General features: G+C 38.6%; 1 protein-coding gene across 1 annotated transcript in view; it reads right to left on the bottom strand.

Annotated features, from left to right (window-relative positions):
• Positions 1-7,333: 7,333 nt before the first annotated feature.
• The window catches only part of TOMM70 (translocase of outer mitochondrial membrane 70), a 37,337-nt gene continuing 26,136 nt past the window's right edge, over positions 7,334-18,534 (bottom strand). Inside the window, exons 8-12 of the mRNA XM_008069154.2 lie at positions 18,332-18,439; positions 17,403-17,519; positions 13,445-13,542; positions 12,763-12,885; positions 7,334-9,831 (exon numbers count right to left, since the gene is read on the bottom strand). Coding sequence (XP_008067345.1) covers positions 9,678-9,831; positions 12,763-12,885; positions 13,445-13,542; positions 17,403-17,519; positions 18,332-18,439 — 600 coding nt within the window. The 3' untranslated portion in view covers positions 7,334-9,677. The remainder of the gene's footprint in view (positions 9,832-12,762; positions 12,886-13,444; positions 13,543-17,402; positions 17,520-18,331; positions 18,440-18,534) is intronic.

Raw genomic sequence — 18,534 nt, 5'->3', positions numbered from 1 at the left:
TGTATATTAATAACTAGTGGTAGCCTGGTAATTGTTTAACAACCAGCTGTCCAAGAAAATCTTGATTTTTTTTTTTTTACTTCCATGGTGTTAATACTTCACCATGGCCAAGCTCAAGCTATCCACATGACACTTATAAACACAGAGTGGGGAATAGATATGCCCAGTCAGCTCTTGTGAGCCAGGGAAGTCCTGCTCTGGCACACCACTGGTTTTAGGCAGACATACAGACAGATTTACCATAGTGGAAAATAAAACAAAACTTTAAAACAAGATACATCAGCACGTATTCCAGTAACTGTAAAGGTGAAGACAGCATGTGTCATTTAACTTCTGGTTAACAGCACTGTGTACTCAGAACAAGTGAAAAAGACAAATGACTTCTAAAATTAATTTTTTTATTTGTAATTTGATACATAATTTTTCTGACTTTTTAAAAAAAATGAAGTGTGCAATCTGGTAAAATTTGACATATATATATAGCTGTAAACCACTCTAATCAAGATAATGAAATATTTACCACCCCTAAAATTGTCTTGTGCTCTTTTATAATCTTTCTGGCTACTCCTCTGTCATTTAACCAGTGATTAGCTTTATTACTGTAAATTTTTATTTTCTAGACATATAAATTATAGAATCATGCCATGTGTACTTTTTTGTATGACTTTCACGTATAGTTATTTGAAGATTCATCTGGTATGTGCATTAGTGTCATCCTTTTTTTATGAATGAGTAAGTATTGCATTGTATAGAAATACCATAGTTGGTTTGTCCATTACCTGTTGATGGACATTTGGGCTGTTTCCAGTTTTTGGCTATTGCAAATAAAGCAGTCTCACAGATCCTTTAAAAAGGCATCAGGAACTTTCAGGTAACCCTGGGCTGCACTTTGAGTACCATTACTATATCCTCACAGGCCCACAGACAAATAGTTAAAGAAGCCATTTTCTTTTTTAAATAAAAATCTTACAGTAAAACTCACATCTGTAAGAATGATCTGGGTGCTGTGGGTGTGAAAAGCCTAGGAGACCTCTCTCTTGGACGTTACTCCCCAAAGAATACCCTAAGAATTTCCTCCAAAGAGCTGCTGAGATCGTTGGAAAACCAATGGATGGCCGGGTACAGTGACACAAGCCTGTAATTCCAGCACTTTGGGAGGCTGAGGCGGGAGGATTGCCTCAGTCTGCTGGTTTGAGAACAGCCTGGGCAACATAGTGAGACTTCGTCTACAATAAAAAAAAAAAATTAGCCGGGTGTGGTGGTGTGTGTCTGTAATTTGGCTACTTGGATGGCTGAGATGGAAGGATTGCCAGAGCCCAGCAGGTTGACACTGGGGTGGCCAATGAGCTTGCCACTGCACTCCAGCCTGGGTGATGGAGTGAGATTCCAACTCAAAACAAAACAAAAACAGTGGACAAGCCATCCTAGCTATCTTGATACTATAGACTAGGCAGACATTTTATCTAGATCTAGCATTCCTACAACAGATTAAGGCAGGTGGATGCTAAAACTTGGGTTTTTTTTCTTTTTTTTCTGAGTTGAGTTCTCTGTTGCCAATGCTGGGGTGCAGTGGCACAATCACAATGATCATAGCTCATAGCAGCCTCGACTTCCTGGTGATCCTTCCATCTCAGCATCCCAAGCTGCCAGGACTACAGGCAAGTGTCATCATGCCTTGCTAGTTTTATTTTCATTTTTTTGTAGAGACAAGGTCTTGTGTTACCCAGGCAGGTCTCGAACTCCTAGCCTCAAGTAATCCACCGACCTTGGCCTCTCAAAGTGCTGGGATTACAGGCATAAGCCACCATGTCCGACTGCTTTTGTATTTTATTAAATGAACTGTCTTGTCCGTTTAGTGTATCAGCTGATCTCACCTAGTGCACTTGAAAAATACGAAAAGGAATCAAGTAGGCATTTCCTGTTATTAGTATGTAACATTTTATTCTGAGAAAGTGTGTGGTGACCTGGCCCTTGATTTTACTTTTTAGAAGGTGATATCTGATCAGAATGAACCCTGGATTCCCTCTTGGAGTGGGAGAACATTGAAATCTAAGACCATGAAGGGTTTGTTTCCTGTTTTTGTTTTGCATAGTACTTTGAAGTCTGCTGTCACATGTTGCAGACCTCTGACTCTTGCAGTTTAGGTAAGAACATTGAGCTAATTAAAGTGCATCCCTCTCAGGGGGACCCCTGTTGAAATAGGTTGAGGAAGCTGGGCTCGGTGGCTCAGCCTGTAATCTTGCGCCTTGGGAGGCTGAGGTGAGTGGATTGCCTCAGTTCGAGACTCGCCTGGGCAACTTGGTGAGACCTCATCTTTACAATAAAAATCAAAAAATTAGCCAGGTGTGGTAGTGTGCACATGTAATTCCAGCTACTTGGAAGGCTGAGGCGGAAGGATCGTCGGAGCCCAGCAGGTCGAGGCTGCGGTGGCTGGGAGCGGCCACTGCACTCCTGTCTGGGCAACAGAGTGAGACTCCAACTCAAAAAAAAAAAAAAAAAGAAATAGGTTGAGGTAGCCAGGCTTGCTGGCTCAGTAATCCCAGCACTTTGGGAGGCTGCAGTGAATGGATTGCCTGAGCCCATGAGTTCGAGACCAACCCGGGCAACTTAGTGGGACCTTGTCTCTACAATAACTAGAAAATTAACCGGGAGTGGTAGCACTCACCTGTAGTTCTGGCTTCTTGGAAGGCTGAGGCAGAAGAATCGCTGGAGCCCAGTGGGTAGACACTGGGGTGGCTGGCTGTGAGTGTGTCACTGTACTCCAGCCTGGGCGACAGACTCCAAACTCAAAAAAAAAAAAAAAGGTTGAGGTGAACTAACCAATGGGTGTTGCACTGGTTGGAAATGAGTATGCTAATAACATTGTGGGACTTTAAATAGCTAAATAGTAGTTAGTGACTTCATGTGGTATTTAGGAAAGGACTGTTTGCTGATACCAAAGTTAGGTCTGTGTACGTTATAACAAGTGAACAAAAAAGGGTTAGACAAGAGTTGAGGTTTCAAGATGAACGCTCTACTGGCACTGGTCTTTCATGCTCCTTTTTAGGTACTGGGTAAGTTTTGTTAGTGAACAGGTAATGATGACACTAGGAATGGAAAGGGGAAAAATGTGTTCTGTGACATCTGTGCTGACCAACATATTGCTGGTGCCACAGGTTCAGTATGGCTCTCCTTCCCCATGCCTCATAACCACCTTTCTGTTGCAGGTTCATATTTCTTGTCAAATTATCTTCATTCGGTTCTATTTCTTCTTGGAGCATAAGAAAACTAGTTGCTGGTAGCGAAAGTGTGTTAGCATACAATAGTCTTGTTAAAATCAGCAATTAAAAAGTTAAGCCCTTGATGTACAGTCAGATCAGTAAATCACAGCTGTCTAAGGATACTACTTGTTCGGTGACTTACTTTGTAGCTGATTCATAATCCACTGAACAAACAAGAATCTGCGAGATGGGCATGGCAGGCACGGTGCAGTCACTTGCCAAGTTGAAGTCATCCTGGCTCTTCCTGGAGGACTTTGAACTCTTCAGGTACATCCTTTTGTGCTCAATATCCTTTGTAGGTTCATTCTGTTTCTTCCTTAAAACAAAAGCATGCCATCTTATAGACTACTTTCATTTTTTTCATCTAATTTCTTAAAGGGGCCATTTCTGCTCACTAGTAAAAATTCTCTGCCCTCATCATTCCAGTGACACTTCTGGGGCAAAGATGACTAAGGATTGATTTGTAGATCTGTCCGTCTGGCCTTTGAAAGCTTACACCATCAGCGTGACCTTGTTCTTACTTTCTCTCTGACCACTTTTTCATTGACAGCTTTATTTGTCCATTAATGTTTCTCAGAGTTGTATCTTTAGTCCCTTTCTATTTCACATTTTGTCCTGAATTGTCTCACTTACATGCAGGATCTTCAGTGGATGTTGATAATTCTCATATATGTAGCTCTGCGGTTGGCTTTTCCCTAGTTTATAACCTCTTCAACTCATTTGCAGCTCAGGCTCACAGTGTCCCTTCACTTAGATCTCTGGTTGTGGTTGTTTCCCCACCTTCTGGAAGGCTCTTGTACTTAAATCCTACTTATTCCTTAAGATTTAGCAGAATTTATTACTCTTGTGTGTTTCCGTGGCACATTGTACTTAACTTTATGGCACCCAAACTGCCATTTGGTTATCACGCTCCTTTATGTTCATGGTTATGAGGCCTTTATGTTCACCTTTTCATGACTAACCCTCACCTTGATGGGTGCTTAGTGAATGCTGAGTTGGAGTGAATTTATTCCTGCAGGCTGCACTTGTTCTCTTGCAAGTTTTCTGGCTAAATTCTATATTTTCTGGAGTGATTCTCTTAACCTAAGGGATTGTAATCTGGGAAGATCCTGAGACATGATGTAAAATCACATACTGTAGAGTTAGATAGGGTCTTCATTAACTTTAAGATTACACAGCTGGTAGAGGGCAGTGTTTAGTTAGAACTAAGGTTACCTGGTGCTCAGGACTAATTCTTTGCACCTAGCTATGGTCCAAATAGACAGTATAATCCTCTAAACTGGTGAAGGACTAGGTTTGGCTTGAATTAATAAGAGGTAATAATACGTAGAGATGGGGAAATCAATTCCTCATGGTTCTCCACACATCTTGTTAGTAGAGGCATTGGCAATTTTTATTCCAGACTGTCCAATCAAGGATGTCCATATAATGGACAACTTTGGAAGATAGAGACCGTCTCCTTCTGGACAGGCTTGTTTGCTATCCAATATAATACAAGTAATGTTTCTCTCTGATGCAGAAGTCAGGCAGGTTAGCTTGTGGCCAGCTCATTAAGGATTTGGGCTGTGACGCAAACCAACTTCATGTGCAGTATCCACCTAGATCAGACACTCCCATCGGATCCGGGGCACCAGCTCATGTTGCCTGCTGTGCTCTAAATAATTAAGCCCATTATCTGACCCAGGAGTCTCAACGTCTGCTGCCGGCATTTGGGAAACAAGTTTGCAAGAAGGGTAAAACCTTAGATCCTTTATAGCTCTGGACACAAAGCAAGTAATGAGAAATAAAATCAGGTAAAAGTTATTTAGAACAGCTCATAGATAATTTAGGCCATGGGTCATCTCTGCAGAGAATCTCACCATGCTTCATTCTGGTTCTTCTTGCTTTAAACCTTTCACCCTGTAAGATGATGCCCAAGAGTCAGTGTTAATTATAGTCTTCTTCCCAATCTAGGTAAACGTTCCCATGGCCTTCAAGGAGATAACTTGCACGGAAGTATGTTTAAGCGCCAGCAAAAGTGCTGGAGAAATTTGAGCCATGGGCTCAAATTTGAGCCATGGGCTCAAACCCTGGGCTCTGAAGGGTAGCAATCATGTTGTCCCTTAGCCTTCCCCCATCTTTAACTGCCTCTTCTTTGGAGCCAGGGACCCCAGCTATGGGAGTACTAGTTCTCGACCCTCAATATAATGTGTGCACTGTCACCTTAAAATAAGCCAGACTAGGTTTTTTATGCTAATTCTAAGGGTTTCAAAATATTGGAAAATAGTGTACTCCTTTTGGTGCCTCTTCTAGGATGTTGGCAGAGGGATCCCACTTTTACCTCATATCTAAGCAGCAGGCTTTTGACCTGATGATTATAGCATGATCACGATCATAGATGCCTTAAATCACAAATACTCCCATTACTTGACTAAACTCCGGTCTGTAGCCTGGGAGTTGGCCAAAATGCACATGTGCATAGTCATTGTATTTTGGGATACTCAAAAAAAAAAAAAATCCCTTTAAACTATATGCCTTCTTGCACACAATAGCCAAAGGAGTGTATATTATTTTCCTGTTGCTGCTAAAAACAAACCCCACAAATTTAATGGCTTAAAACAACACAAAGTTACTATCTTACTCACTGGGCCAAAGATCAAGGCATTGGCAGGGCTGTGCACTGCTCCAGGGCAAAATCCATTTCTTGCCTTTTCCAGCTTCCAGTGGCTGCCAGCATTCCTTGGCACGTGACCACATTATTCCAATCTCTTTCAAATTACAATCTGAAATATTTCTCTTATATAGACATTTGTGATTGCATTCTGGGGTTACCCAGATAATCTAGGATTATCTCCCCATCCCCAAACCCTTAATTACAGCTGCAAAGCCCACATCTGCCAACTAAGGTGATATTCACTGGTTTCAGGGATAAGGATGTGGGTATATTGGAGAACCATAATTCATTTTATCGGTGTGTTAAAGCTTACAATCAAAATTCTGTCACTTTGTTCAAAAACCCATTTAGCAGAGGACAGAAGTAGGATTAATTATCACCCATCTCCCTGCAACCACTCCCAAGTGATTTCCTTATAAATGCAAAGACCATACAACACAATTTACCTAGAACAGTCTTGGGTCATTATTACTTTTTTATTCAGAAGTTTCCTGGTGTGGTTAAATTATATGATGGTCCTGTTTATAAACAGTCTTAAGATGACCATTAGTTGACTTCTACAGGTACAAAGTACTATTTCAACTGCATTTTGAGTAAACTACATTTTGAGTTTCCAGAGGGCAGAAAGTTCTGCTTGCATTGTTAAAAAACCAAAGCTTTTTACTATTGTTTTGGGATGGATTCCCCATTTATGCCACAATTATTACGGATGGTGGAGATTATTTCAGGTTTATATTCAGAGACTCCATGTGGTTGACGACTATGATTAAACTCCTGGTGAAACCAGTCTGATAATAAGCTCACCTCGGGGCCCAAGTCTAACAGGCAATCTTCAAGGCTGCCATGCATGCAGGGGGGAGGTAGAGATAAGGGGAAGTAAGTTGCCTCTTCTAGCTCTCTGAGGAGCCTTACCTTATTTCACAGTAGTAAGGGCTGGATGCTCTCAGGAAACTTCAACCATTCACACCAACAAACTATTCTGCTTCATATACTAACATGTTCAGTATTTTCCTATTTTCTTTTTTTTTTTTTGAGTTGGAGTCTCACTGTGACACCCAGGCTCCGAGTGCAGTGGCACACTCATGGCCACCCCAGCATCAACCCGATGGGCTCCGGCGATCCTTCTGCCTCAGCCTTCCAAAGTAGCAGGAACTATAGGCGCGCACTACCACACTTGGCTAACTTTTTGGATTTATTGTAGAGACGTGGTCTTGCCAAGTTGCCCGAGCTGGTCTCGAACCCATGGGCTCAGGCAATCCACGCACCTTGGCCTCTCAAAGTGCTGGGATTACAGGCTGAGCCACCGAATCTAGCCTATTTTCAGTTAATTTGAGCCCACAAGAGAATGACTGAATTTATCCAATAGTATAATAAATGAGTAAACTACCTAACTTTCTATTTAAAGAATAGATAAAAAAGCTTGAATGTAATATTTATTTGGTGAATTTACATGTGAGGTCATTTACAAAAGAAAAGATACAGACAGATGCAGCTTTCAGTGCAGTTTCAGATAATTTTCACAACAGGCAATAGTCCGTGAGAATTTGGAATGATAGTACTGAATGGCACATGCGTGTTTCCTTTGTGGTTGTCTACCCAGCCCCAAGGGGGAAGAGGGAGAAGAGTAGAAGAAAACTCAGCGTTCATGTAACTACAGCCATGCAAATAAAAACTAAATCAGAGGTCATTCAGAGATGTAGAATATTTCTGTACTCAGGGGTTATCATAATAGGTGCACAATTTAAGAACAAAATGAAGAGCTCTCAAACATTCCATCATCCAAGCCATCTTGTATTACATTAACTGCTCCTAATGATTAGAGGCCTCTTAAATATAGGTGGTGCCAAAAAAAATATATACACTTTAAGAGATGTTATCTATGTATTACTTTGCAAAGTTAAATTATGGCAGCAATGTGTATGTTTGCTCAATTGTGCTTCCACCATTTTCTTTGTCCTGCCTGTCATATGGTGATGCTAGCATTCATTTGATTAATGCCATCTTTTGGGCGAACATCATACTTAAAATGTATATACAATTTTTTTGGCACCCCCTATATTTTCCAAAGATTGACTTTGAAGAGTCATTTCTAAGAGTTTCTAAAAAGATAGCATTTATAGACAAAATCTTTTTAGTTTCAACAGGATAAAGCACCCTTTTAAAGAGGGGGTAAAAATGCTTTTACTCCCAACAGTCTTAACTATAATTAAACTTCCAGAAAAGGAGAACTGAAGGCTTGCTCTTTAGTTATAGTCTGTCTTAAGTAGACCTTTCCCCATCCAGAATATCTCCAAACAAGAGACCCCTTAAGAATACAACCCCTTTCCTGCCAGAAAAATCCAGCATATAAGCAAAAGGATAGTCTATACAAGTGGCAATTGGAAATAAAACTGAAAGTGATTTCTAAGAAAGGAGATAAAGATAAAACAAAACAAAAACAAAAATCTGCTGTCAGCATCCCTCGTAAAGACTTGGACATGGGTAGCTAGTCCTTAAAGATCAAGGTTAGTGCAAACTTAGAAACACTCTACACAGCCTCAGGGTCTTCAAAAATACTGGCTCAAGATTACTTAAGCATATGTAGTCATAGTTGATGCACTAAACTTGTTATTTCAGGAAATACTATGCTCTGGCTCTAGGACTTCCTTTCTAAACCTTGAGTCATTTTCTCCACTAGAAATTTTAAGCTAATTACTCCCATATATCACACTTATTCCATCTTTATTTGGGTTATACACAAAAGAAATCTGCACTTTTTTTTTTAATTTCAAAAATTTTTTTTTAAGAAACAAGGTCTTTATATGTTGCCCAGGCTGGCATGCAGTAGCTATTTGCTGGCATGATCATCATAGTATACTGTAGCCTCAAAGTCCTGGGTCAAGCATCCCCAAGCCTCCCACCTCAGCATCCCAAGTAGATAGGACTACAGGTGCGTGGACACAGCTACCTTGCATTTTTTTAAAAGTACACTATTAAATAATAGTACTTTTTACAGAAAATAGTTACAATTACAAACACACTTCCGTTTTATCTTACCTCTTTGCCAGGTCCATTCATCCATCAGCACTGAGTCTTTCAGTATATATATCAAGTAGAATATTTTGTGGCTACATAATTTACTGTATGAAAACCAGCTGTTGCAGACTTTCAGAAGGATGTACATTATCCATTAGAGCAGAAGGGGGTCCAGAAGATTAACAGTAGCCACTAAGTTTCTAAAATTCTGCATAATCAGAGGCACTGTGCATGCTGACACAGGGTCTCTGAATTTTACTATAATCCCTGTTTAAGCTTTGTTTCCTTAAAAAAAAAAATTCAACTAAGGGACTGACTATAAAAGAAATCTATTTTACAGCATTTACGATGTGAATTTTAAAACCAACAGCTGTAAAATACTCATACTATATACACACATATAAAGACAAAATCATCCTAAACATAATCCCACAATCCCCCATAAAAAAATCAACAAATCAGAGTTTTTATTTGCATGGCCAATTATCATTTGTACTCTTTGCAACTTTATTTTAATATCCCGTTAACAGGTTCTAAGCTTTTGTTGCACAGGGAATAGAAGCTGCAAGACGGCAAATGTCCTTTAACAGCCACGCCCACAACACCTAAACATGAGACAGATGTAACGACAATACCACAAATGGAAATGCTAAGTCCCACCATTCAGCACAGTTCTTGACAGTGTCTTTAGGGTTCAGTTGAAGAGGGGGTAAACTTTTAAAAAGAGGGCCAGTCTCCTTCCCCCTGTTTTATAATGTTGGTGGTTTTAATCCGTATTTCTTTGCAACTTCTGTCTGGGCATGGGCGGCGTCACAAAGTGAATACAGATGGGCCATCTCCATTTCTGATTTGGCCAGGTTAATAGCTTTGTTGAACATGTCAATGGCTTTCTCCATGTTTCCCCTAAAACACAAATTGTAAAAGATTTAACAAGTATGTCATAAGAGCCAATGACGTTTACATGTGATGCTACATGAAGTCTGACCACAAAGTTTCAACTATGATTCTACCAAAATTATTCTTCTAAAATAAATAAGAGTGCCTAACACGATACAAATACTTTTTGCTTGTATTAAATCTCTTGTATTCTGTTTACAGATAACAGTGAGACTAAGGAAATTGGCTTATTTAAAATCATAATTCTGCCTGGTTTCTAAATTCTACATGTTTCTGCTGTAAAACAGGCTCCTTTGGAAAGCAGTGACAGAGCTTTAGACAACACTAATGGCACTCAAGGGCTTTACCTTCTTTCTGCCTCATGTCTGGCACCATGACCCCCACTCCATCACCTGTGCTTGTCACACAGGTCAACCGACCTCCTTGGCTGTGCCACACACTCGCAGTCTGCATATATTGCTCAGATGATTTATTGCCTCTGCCTGATTCTGGTTAAATCTTCATCTTTCTAAGGCTCAGTTCAAATACAGTAGCCTCCTGAAAAATCTCCCCTTCCCTACCCATGGGAATGAAAGCTGTCCTATGCCCAACATTCCCACAGCTCCACTGTCATTCAATGCAGGGTCACATGAATGTATGGATTTGTTTACACCGTAATCTCACTAGCACCTTGATGGACACCTTCCAATTCCCAGAACCTTGTACAATGGCTGGGTAGTTACTATCTGCATTTTGAGTAAACAGATGAACATGTCTGGTCAGTAAGATATAATTTACCTCTTATAGTCTTAAGTGTGGCTACGCTTTATATACTTACTGAGGACCAACAGTTTTAAGTAACTTGTATTAGCTATGTATATATGCATATATGTATGTAATCCTATAAAGAATATTTAAGTCCTGTCTATCTATCTATCTATGCCAGTTAGACTATCTATCTATCTATGCCAGTTAGACTCTATATATGCCAGTAAGAGGTACCTCCAGAGTAACTATATTTAACTCTTTACAATAATATGTGGCTTCATGATACTTATGTTTTAAAAATTTTTTCAAAAGTTCGTGTTCAGTTATTAGGTCACCAGCTAGTAGATCAGCTAAATTCTAGGATAATCAGAAATTTCATTCATTCATTCACATTCATTTATTTAATTGTAAGGTAAGATTTAGAATGGATTTCAAGTAAAATTAACACAAAAACAAAATTTCAGAGCCCTAAATTCAGAGCCCAGGATCTATGAACACTGCGTTTTTGTTTTTGCTTTTTTTTTTTTGAGCTGGAGTCTCACTCTGTCACCCAGACTGGAGTGCAGTGGCACACTCCCTCCCAGCCACTGTAGCCTCGACCTGCTGTGCTCCAGTGATCCTTCCGCCTCGGCCTTCCATGTAGCTGGGACTACAGGCACACGCTACCATGCCCGGATAATTTTTTTGATTTATTGTATGAGGTCTCGCCAAGTTGCCCAGGCGGGTCTCGAACCCACGGGCTCAGTCAATTCACTCACCTCGGCCTCCCAAAGCACGAGATTACAGGCTGAGTCACCAAGCCCGGCTACAAACACCTTAAATTGAAAGCACTGGCCAGGAGCAGTGGCTTATGCTTATAATCCCAGCACTTTGGGAGGTGGAGGCAAGAGGACTGCCTGAGCTCATGGGTTCAAGACTAGCCTGGGCAACATGGAGAGATCCCATCTCTACAATAAATAAAAAATTTGGCCAGGTGTTGGTGACACACGCCTGTGGTTCCAGCTACTTGGAAGGCTGAAGCGGAAATATTGCCTGAGTCCAGCCGGTCGAGGCTGTGGTGGCCGTGAGCATACCACTGTACCCCAGCCTGGGAGACAGTGAGACTCCAACTCAAAAAAAAAAAAGCAAAGTGTTTTTATATGTGCATTATTCTAAGTATCTACTGCTTTGCTCAAAAAGATTAGGAACCACTACCTTATCCTATTCTAATATATTTTATTCACATTAACAAGCAATTAGAAAATAATATTTACTTGCAGCTATCAGTATACAATGGCTCACAAGAACCAGAGTTTTTCATCAGCCTACTCTAGAGCAAGAAGAGGACCACAGGACGGGCCGAAAGATAAGAGAATTAAGAAAATTCATGCTGATTCCTGACAAGCAATAGTGGCAAGATCAGTGACTTTGGTATCAGTGAAATATGGACTCAAATCGTGTCTAGCTCTCTGTGCTGCCTTGTTAACCCAACCAGTCTGAGCATCAGTTAAACTGGGAATCATATAATCTCCACCTTTATAAAGATGGGGGTAAAGAGTAACTGTAATAATTACTTAGAAAACATGTAAAGTTTAGTACCTGGCCTAGAGTAGGTACATAAATGAACAGCAATGCCAGTATTAAGAAGGCATATAATAAATCCCATGTGTAAACAGTTGTCATCTGTTAACGGTGGGTCATAAGAGCAAATCTGGATAAACATTTTCACAGAATAAGGACCGTCAGACTTGTAAGGAATGTTCTTATCTAACCCTAATTTTAAAAAACTCAGGGGCTCAGAGATGACATTGCCACTTGCCCAGTCACTTGGATGATACACCAAGGATGGGAAAAACTGATTATGTCTGCTTGGCTGGTTGCTTCTTCACAGCAGGATCCAGATCTCCTGGCAACCTGGCATTTTTTCCCTTCTAATGGGAATAATACAGGTGAAAAGAGGAAAGATCATGTAACAGATATCAGAGAAAGACCTAGATTCCCTTTCTCATGTATCTATCTGACCTAAACAGTTTTTATAAGCGTGACTTTTAATTTGGGAAAAGTAGTGATACAAGGCCATTCAAAGTTGTATAGTATTGAGGAAAGCTTGCTTTAGAAGGTATAACAGACTTTAACATCTATGTAATAAAGGACAAAGGATAAATATCTATAGCTGCCATAAATTGTCTATGGGCAGACTCTAGAAGTTACCTTTGCACTTCAATAGTTCCCATGGTTTCATATGCAAAATCACATTTATTGTCAATTTCAATAGCCTTGCTGATAAGTTCCAAACCTCTATCCAGATCTTGCTTCCACTGAAGTTGAAGTAAACTGCAATCAGGGGGAAAAAAAAATGACCATGGCCCAGTATCAATATGAACATTAAGTATATGACTCAATTTCTGACCTCAATGAATTTATAATTTAACTTATTAGGAGAAACAAAAACTAAAGCAGCATATAATTACCATCAAATTGTTTTTTTCTCAGCTTACATTGGTTTTATAGTCTAAGTTCCTTATGAAAAAAGTGCTCAGCATAGGTTCTATTGCTAACATATCTCATACCTCTTATTTTTTACTTTATGTGAATTTAAGTGAAATTTCTTATGATAATTCAAGTACACAAGGACAGGAAAAACTTACTGTTTTCTACTTTGATAAAAACAACATTTGACAGGATATTTATGTTAAAATTAAAACACTTAACAGAGTGAAAATATACATTTACTAATTTCTATAAAAGAAACAGCATCCATATGCATTAAGAAGTTTTTCAATAAGCTTATCTTCCACAGTCCCCTTCCTCAGTGGCCAAAAGAAATTCCTTTTATCACAATGCAAGAAATTTATTACCTTATTTGAACAGAGAGAACCACAAAAATACATACCCTTTATGAACATATGTTGTGGCATTATCTGGCTCCAAGTCAATACATTTATCATACATTTCATCAGCTTTACCAAACTGCTGTTGATCTGTTAATGCCTATGTGAAGAGATACTTCAGTTATATTAAGATAACTGTCATCCTAAGCAATTACAAGTATACTGCTTATTACATTTTATTTCATTTATTCATTCATTACAAATTATGTTTTGTGGATACAAACTGATTTAAATTTTATATCATAACTACTGGGGATTTTAGGTGGCATGTTATAAAATCTTAGCTGTCCTTTCTTTTCGGCAAGTGGTTAGTTATATGCAGCAGATAATCTGGTAAACTGCAGAATACAGAATCCCACTCTTACTAACAATTCCATTATCATATTCTCACAGATACAGTCTTGTCACTTATTAGTATTTATTATCATAATACAGCCTAAGGGAATTACTTTAAGGACAAAACTAATTTGAAAGGGTAAGTTAAGGTGCATGTGTTAAATGTTATCAGTCTTTCCTTAAAAACGATTAAAAAAAAAAAAAGCAGCTACAATCAACTACTCACACTAATACAACAGCTCCAAAAATAACCCCCTAGTATCATCTCATACCAAGACCATGCTAAGCTAATCCCAGTTGTTTATAAGGTGATGTTTAGAACTATATGTGTCATTGTGTTTAACTATATGACTTTTAGTTCTTTTAAATCTAAAATAAGCTAATTTAAATGAAATGGATATTTCGAAAGTAATTATTTTTTTTTTTCTGAGTCAGAGTCTCACTCTGTCACCCAGGCTGGAGTGCAGTGGCGCGCTTAGGCCATCATAGCCTCCACCTGCTAGGCTCAAGCAATCCTTCCGCCCCAGCCTTCCAAGTAGCTGGAACCATAGGCACGTGCCACCACACCCAGCTAATTTTTTGATTTATTGTAGAGATGAGGTCTCACTAAATTGCCCAGGCTGGTCTTGAACCCCTGGGCTCAGACAGTGCTCTCACCTCTGCCTCCCAAAGTGCTGGGATTACAGACATAAACCATAGCACCCGGCTCAAAAATCAATCTTAACAACATGTAAGAAATAAACTCAGTACATCTTCTTTGTAATAAAAATCCTAATGATGCAGAAAGTAGAAATAAGAAAATAGCAATTATCTTTATAGCTTCTACCAGTTGTGAGCATGACAACCTTCTTAATATATTTATTTCTACGTATCTCTCTACTATGTGTTTTTCCATGGTTGACACCATTTTGTATATAATTTTGCTTTTAATGTAGTTTTACATCCGACTTTATATCTAACATTATCTTTTTTAATAGCTGTATGTCATTGAGTGAGCATACCATAATTTGCAAACAACCATCTTCTGTTGAACATTTAGGTTTCCCCCCAATTGTTTGTTAATAGTTAATAATAATGTAATAAACATATTTTTGAGGGAAAAAAAGGAGCTATAATCAACTCTTTTAAGGCAAATCCCACAGCTGAAATAGAAGACTTGACTCTGGGACACCAGATCCTACTCAAGCTGTAACTTTGAGAACTGGCCAACATCTAAGCCAAACCTTTGAGGTCAAAAAGAAAAAAGTTACACTAAATAACTATATGTATATATGTAATGTGCTGCATGTATATATGAAGTTATATTATATTTATTATACAGTGAAGCAAAAATTACAAGAGGGACTAAAGAAAAGAGATCTTCATGCAAACAGACTGTAATAATGCTAGTGATGACAAGAAGACAGCTCATGTAAACCAAATCGATAGAAGGCAGAACAGTGACAGGCATATGTGCAATTAGGAAAGCTCTGTAGAAGAGATGTTCCTAGAATTGGTTTCATTAAATGCTCTCTTAGTTGCTTATAGAAATCTGAGTTCCATGGTGAGAAGGATGGTGCTGTTACTTCCTTGTTACTAATGAATTATAAGGCAGGCATGTCTAACCCACGGCCAATAGACTGCATGCAGCCCAGGACACCTAGTAATGCAGCCCCACAAAATATTTTAATATCATGTGTTTCTTTCTTAGTGTTTTCTTTGTGACCCTATGCCCCACTTCCATTACTGAAGTTCACAATCACACCTTATTTATGACACCACTTTTAGGTAGCACATACATTTGTGAGCAGCTGTTTTCAATTATGAAGCACACGAAGACAAAAATTTGAACAAACATTTCCAACAAGCACCTTGAGAACTAAGAATTGCAACCACTTCCATCGAACCAGAATTGACACATTAATTTTACAAAAACAAGATCAAATTTCCCACTAGTTTCTATTGTTTTCATTTTTCTAAACTTATAAAAAAGTAAAAGAAGTCTTATTATGTATGTATATACACTATATTATATAATTTATGTGTAGCCCAAGACAATTCCTCTTTACTCAGTGTGGCCCAGAGAAGCCAAAATGTTGGACATCCCGGTATAAGGCATGAACCCAAGTGTACCTATTCATACAATTAAAATGTGCATTTGCTTGATTTTAACTTTTATACGTTCTCTAAAATGTTATATAGCACATGCTTTTATGATTGATTAAGTACAACATGTAATCAGCAACCAATGCTTCCTTTTATATTATCACCATCCTGACTAGGATTATAAATAATGACAACTGAATAGGTACGATTAAACTGAGGTTAAAGAACTTCTGGGTTGTGCTTCACACTGCAGAATTTCAATCTCTAATAACGCGGTGATGTATAAGACCTACCTTTAAAGAACAGATCCAACGCAAAACAATTTTCTCATAGTTCCTCCCTTAATAAACCATCAATGTTTTTGTGAAATTTCCCTTATAATTTGCCTAAAAATAGTGTGAAGGTGATTAAAAACAAAAGAAGCAACCTTAAGAATAGTGTAAGAGGAGGAGTCTACCAGGGACGGTAATAATTTGTTTCCTATGTCTGTGATATTTGTGGGGGGAAAACTCCAACATTTCTTTTGTAATAACATGAATAGAAAAAAATAGCACATGGAGTATTGAGATGGCCAGTTTAGGTAGATACCAAAAACAATTTTCAACTTAAAGACTAAGACAATAGAGTCATTCAGGCATAATTTAATATGGGGGGGAAAGTACAGCTGTGCCTATAAGAAGCTAATCATTTTCATTTAAATGGATGATTTAAAATTAATAAGTAAGTCTTCAAAAAGATCAGACTACAATAAAAAAGTTAAAATAATTCAGATTTAAATCCTGCTTTCTATAGCTTTCATCCTAAACGAAGAAGAAAGCACCAAGAATTTTAGACAAAGCAAGAGAAATTGAAATAAACTGCTAGAGCCTACCCATTTATTTACTTTTTTCAGTTGGAGTCTCACTCTGTTGCCTAGGCTGGAGTGCAGTGGTACACTCACGGCCACCACAGCCCTCGACCTGCTGGGCTCAGGCAATTCTTCCACCTCAGCTTTCCAAGTAGCTGGAACTACAGGCACATGCCACTCCAAGCCTGGCTAATTTTTAAAATTTTTATTACTGAGATGAGGTCTTGCCAAGTTGCCCAGGCTGGTCTCGATCCCGTGGGCTCAGGCAATCCTCTCACCTTGGTCTCCTGAAGTGCTGGGATATAGGCATGAGCCACTGCTCCTGGCAAGACTATATATTTAAATAGGAAGTGATCAAATAGAAAGAAAACTATTTCCCCACCAATTGCATATAGTAAATTTTGCAAAGGCAATTACTTTTTGCAAAACCAATTTAAATGGAAACATGAGAGGAATTCTTGCCTTACACTCCCCCACATTATGAGTTTAGGGCCATGGCTTCCACCTGTGCATTAAAGGAGCCTCTGCTGAGGTGATTTAGGACCACCCCAGGCCCCATGAGAACCAAAGTCAGAAAAAGCCACCTGCTTCCACAGAAGCTGCAACAAGGGTAGCACTGTTTCCTGATTTCCATACTGAAATTCAGCATAAGAATGCAGTTCTTTTTTAAAAAATAGAAAAATTACATTTACCTGAGCATACAGTGCATAGCCTTCAGCACACCTTGGAAATTTCTTTATGACCTCTTCAAAACCTTTCATAGCTGCTTGGATTTGTGAAGAATTGTTTCCCGTATATGCCTGACGATACTATTTAAAAAAATCAAAATGGGCCTGTCAAATCAAGAACTCAAAAACTCGTGTTAACATAAAAAACACACAAAATTACATAAATATTTCCAGCAAAGCAAGTGATTTTCCAACATAATTTGCTGCATCCAAAAGGGTTCCAAGGAAGTATCTTAGCAGCAGAAATCCAAAGGCTATCTACAAGTAGGATTTCATGGCGACTATACAATGTTAAGATGTTCAGTATTGTAGAAGAGGGCATACTAACTTGTGAGAAGTGAACTTTGCATATAAATGGAAAAACTGTAAGTCTAATGAAATTTTTATCATGTTTTTCACCCACAATATACATGTGCTTAAGTATGTGACTCACTTTCTTTAAAAGGAAAATTCTTTTAGGACTCCAGCTATAGGGCTAACTGGAAGTATCTCATTTTACTATAAATTGATTTCATTTTCTTTTACCTTTTATGTTTCTGAATATTAAGAAACAGTTCTACAAAGGAGAGATGTAAGAGCAGTTATGTGGTGTCATGACTGCAGAGTATTTCCTCACAATGCTTGTTCTTTGTACTAGTTTATGTTAGAGAAGCAGGGAGAGCAGTTCTATTTAGGGGAGCATAATGCCAGGGATATGAACTCAAACAAATATCCAGAGAAATACAGAAGGTGTATGTCAATCTGCATATACGCTTACTAATATGTTTTTATAACCTGTAGTTTTCCTTTGGGAAAGAAAACCAGATGACTTTGAAGACAATGAGATACTCATTTTGCTGACACTGAGAAATAAAAGTGATGTTTAGGAAAATACAAAAGAAAGCAGTACCTACCAGTGCAAAACATTTCTGAGCTTGTGCCAGAGCAGACTCAGGTCTTAACCTGATACATTCATCAAAATCTGCCACTGCTTCTTCAACTTGATCAAGTAGTATTTTCAGCTAAGAAAAATAAATAAATAAATGTAACTCAAAAATAATAGATGCACCAGGTAAGTACGTGGGTCTCCTCTCCATTACCACAGCTCAGCATAATG

Source organism: Carlito syrichta, unplaced genomic scaffold (genome assembly GCF_000164805.1).
Source record: "Carlito syrichta isolate Samal-C Ts95f unplaced genomic scaffold, Tarsius_syrichta-2.0.1 Scaffold311833, whole genome shotgun sequence".
NCBI classification, from domain to species: Eukaryota; Metazoa; Chordata; class Mammalia; order Primates; family Tarsiidae; genus Carlito; species Carlito syrichta.
The sequence above is the reverse complement of the archived record's forward strand: the minus strand, read 5'-3'. Positions and strand labels throughout refer to the sequence as shown.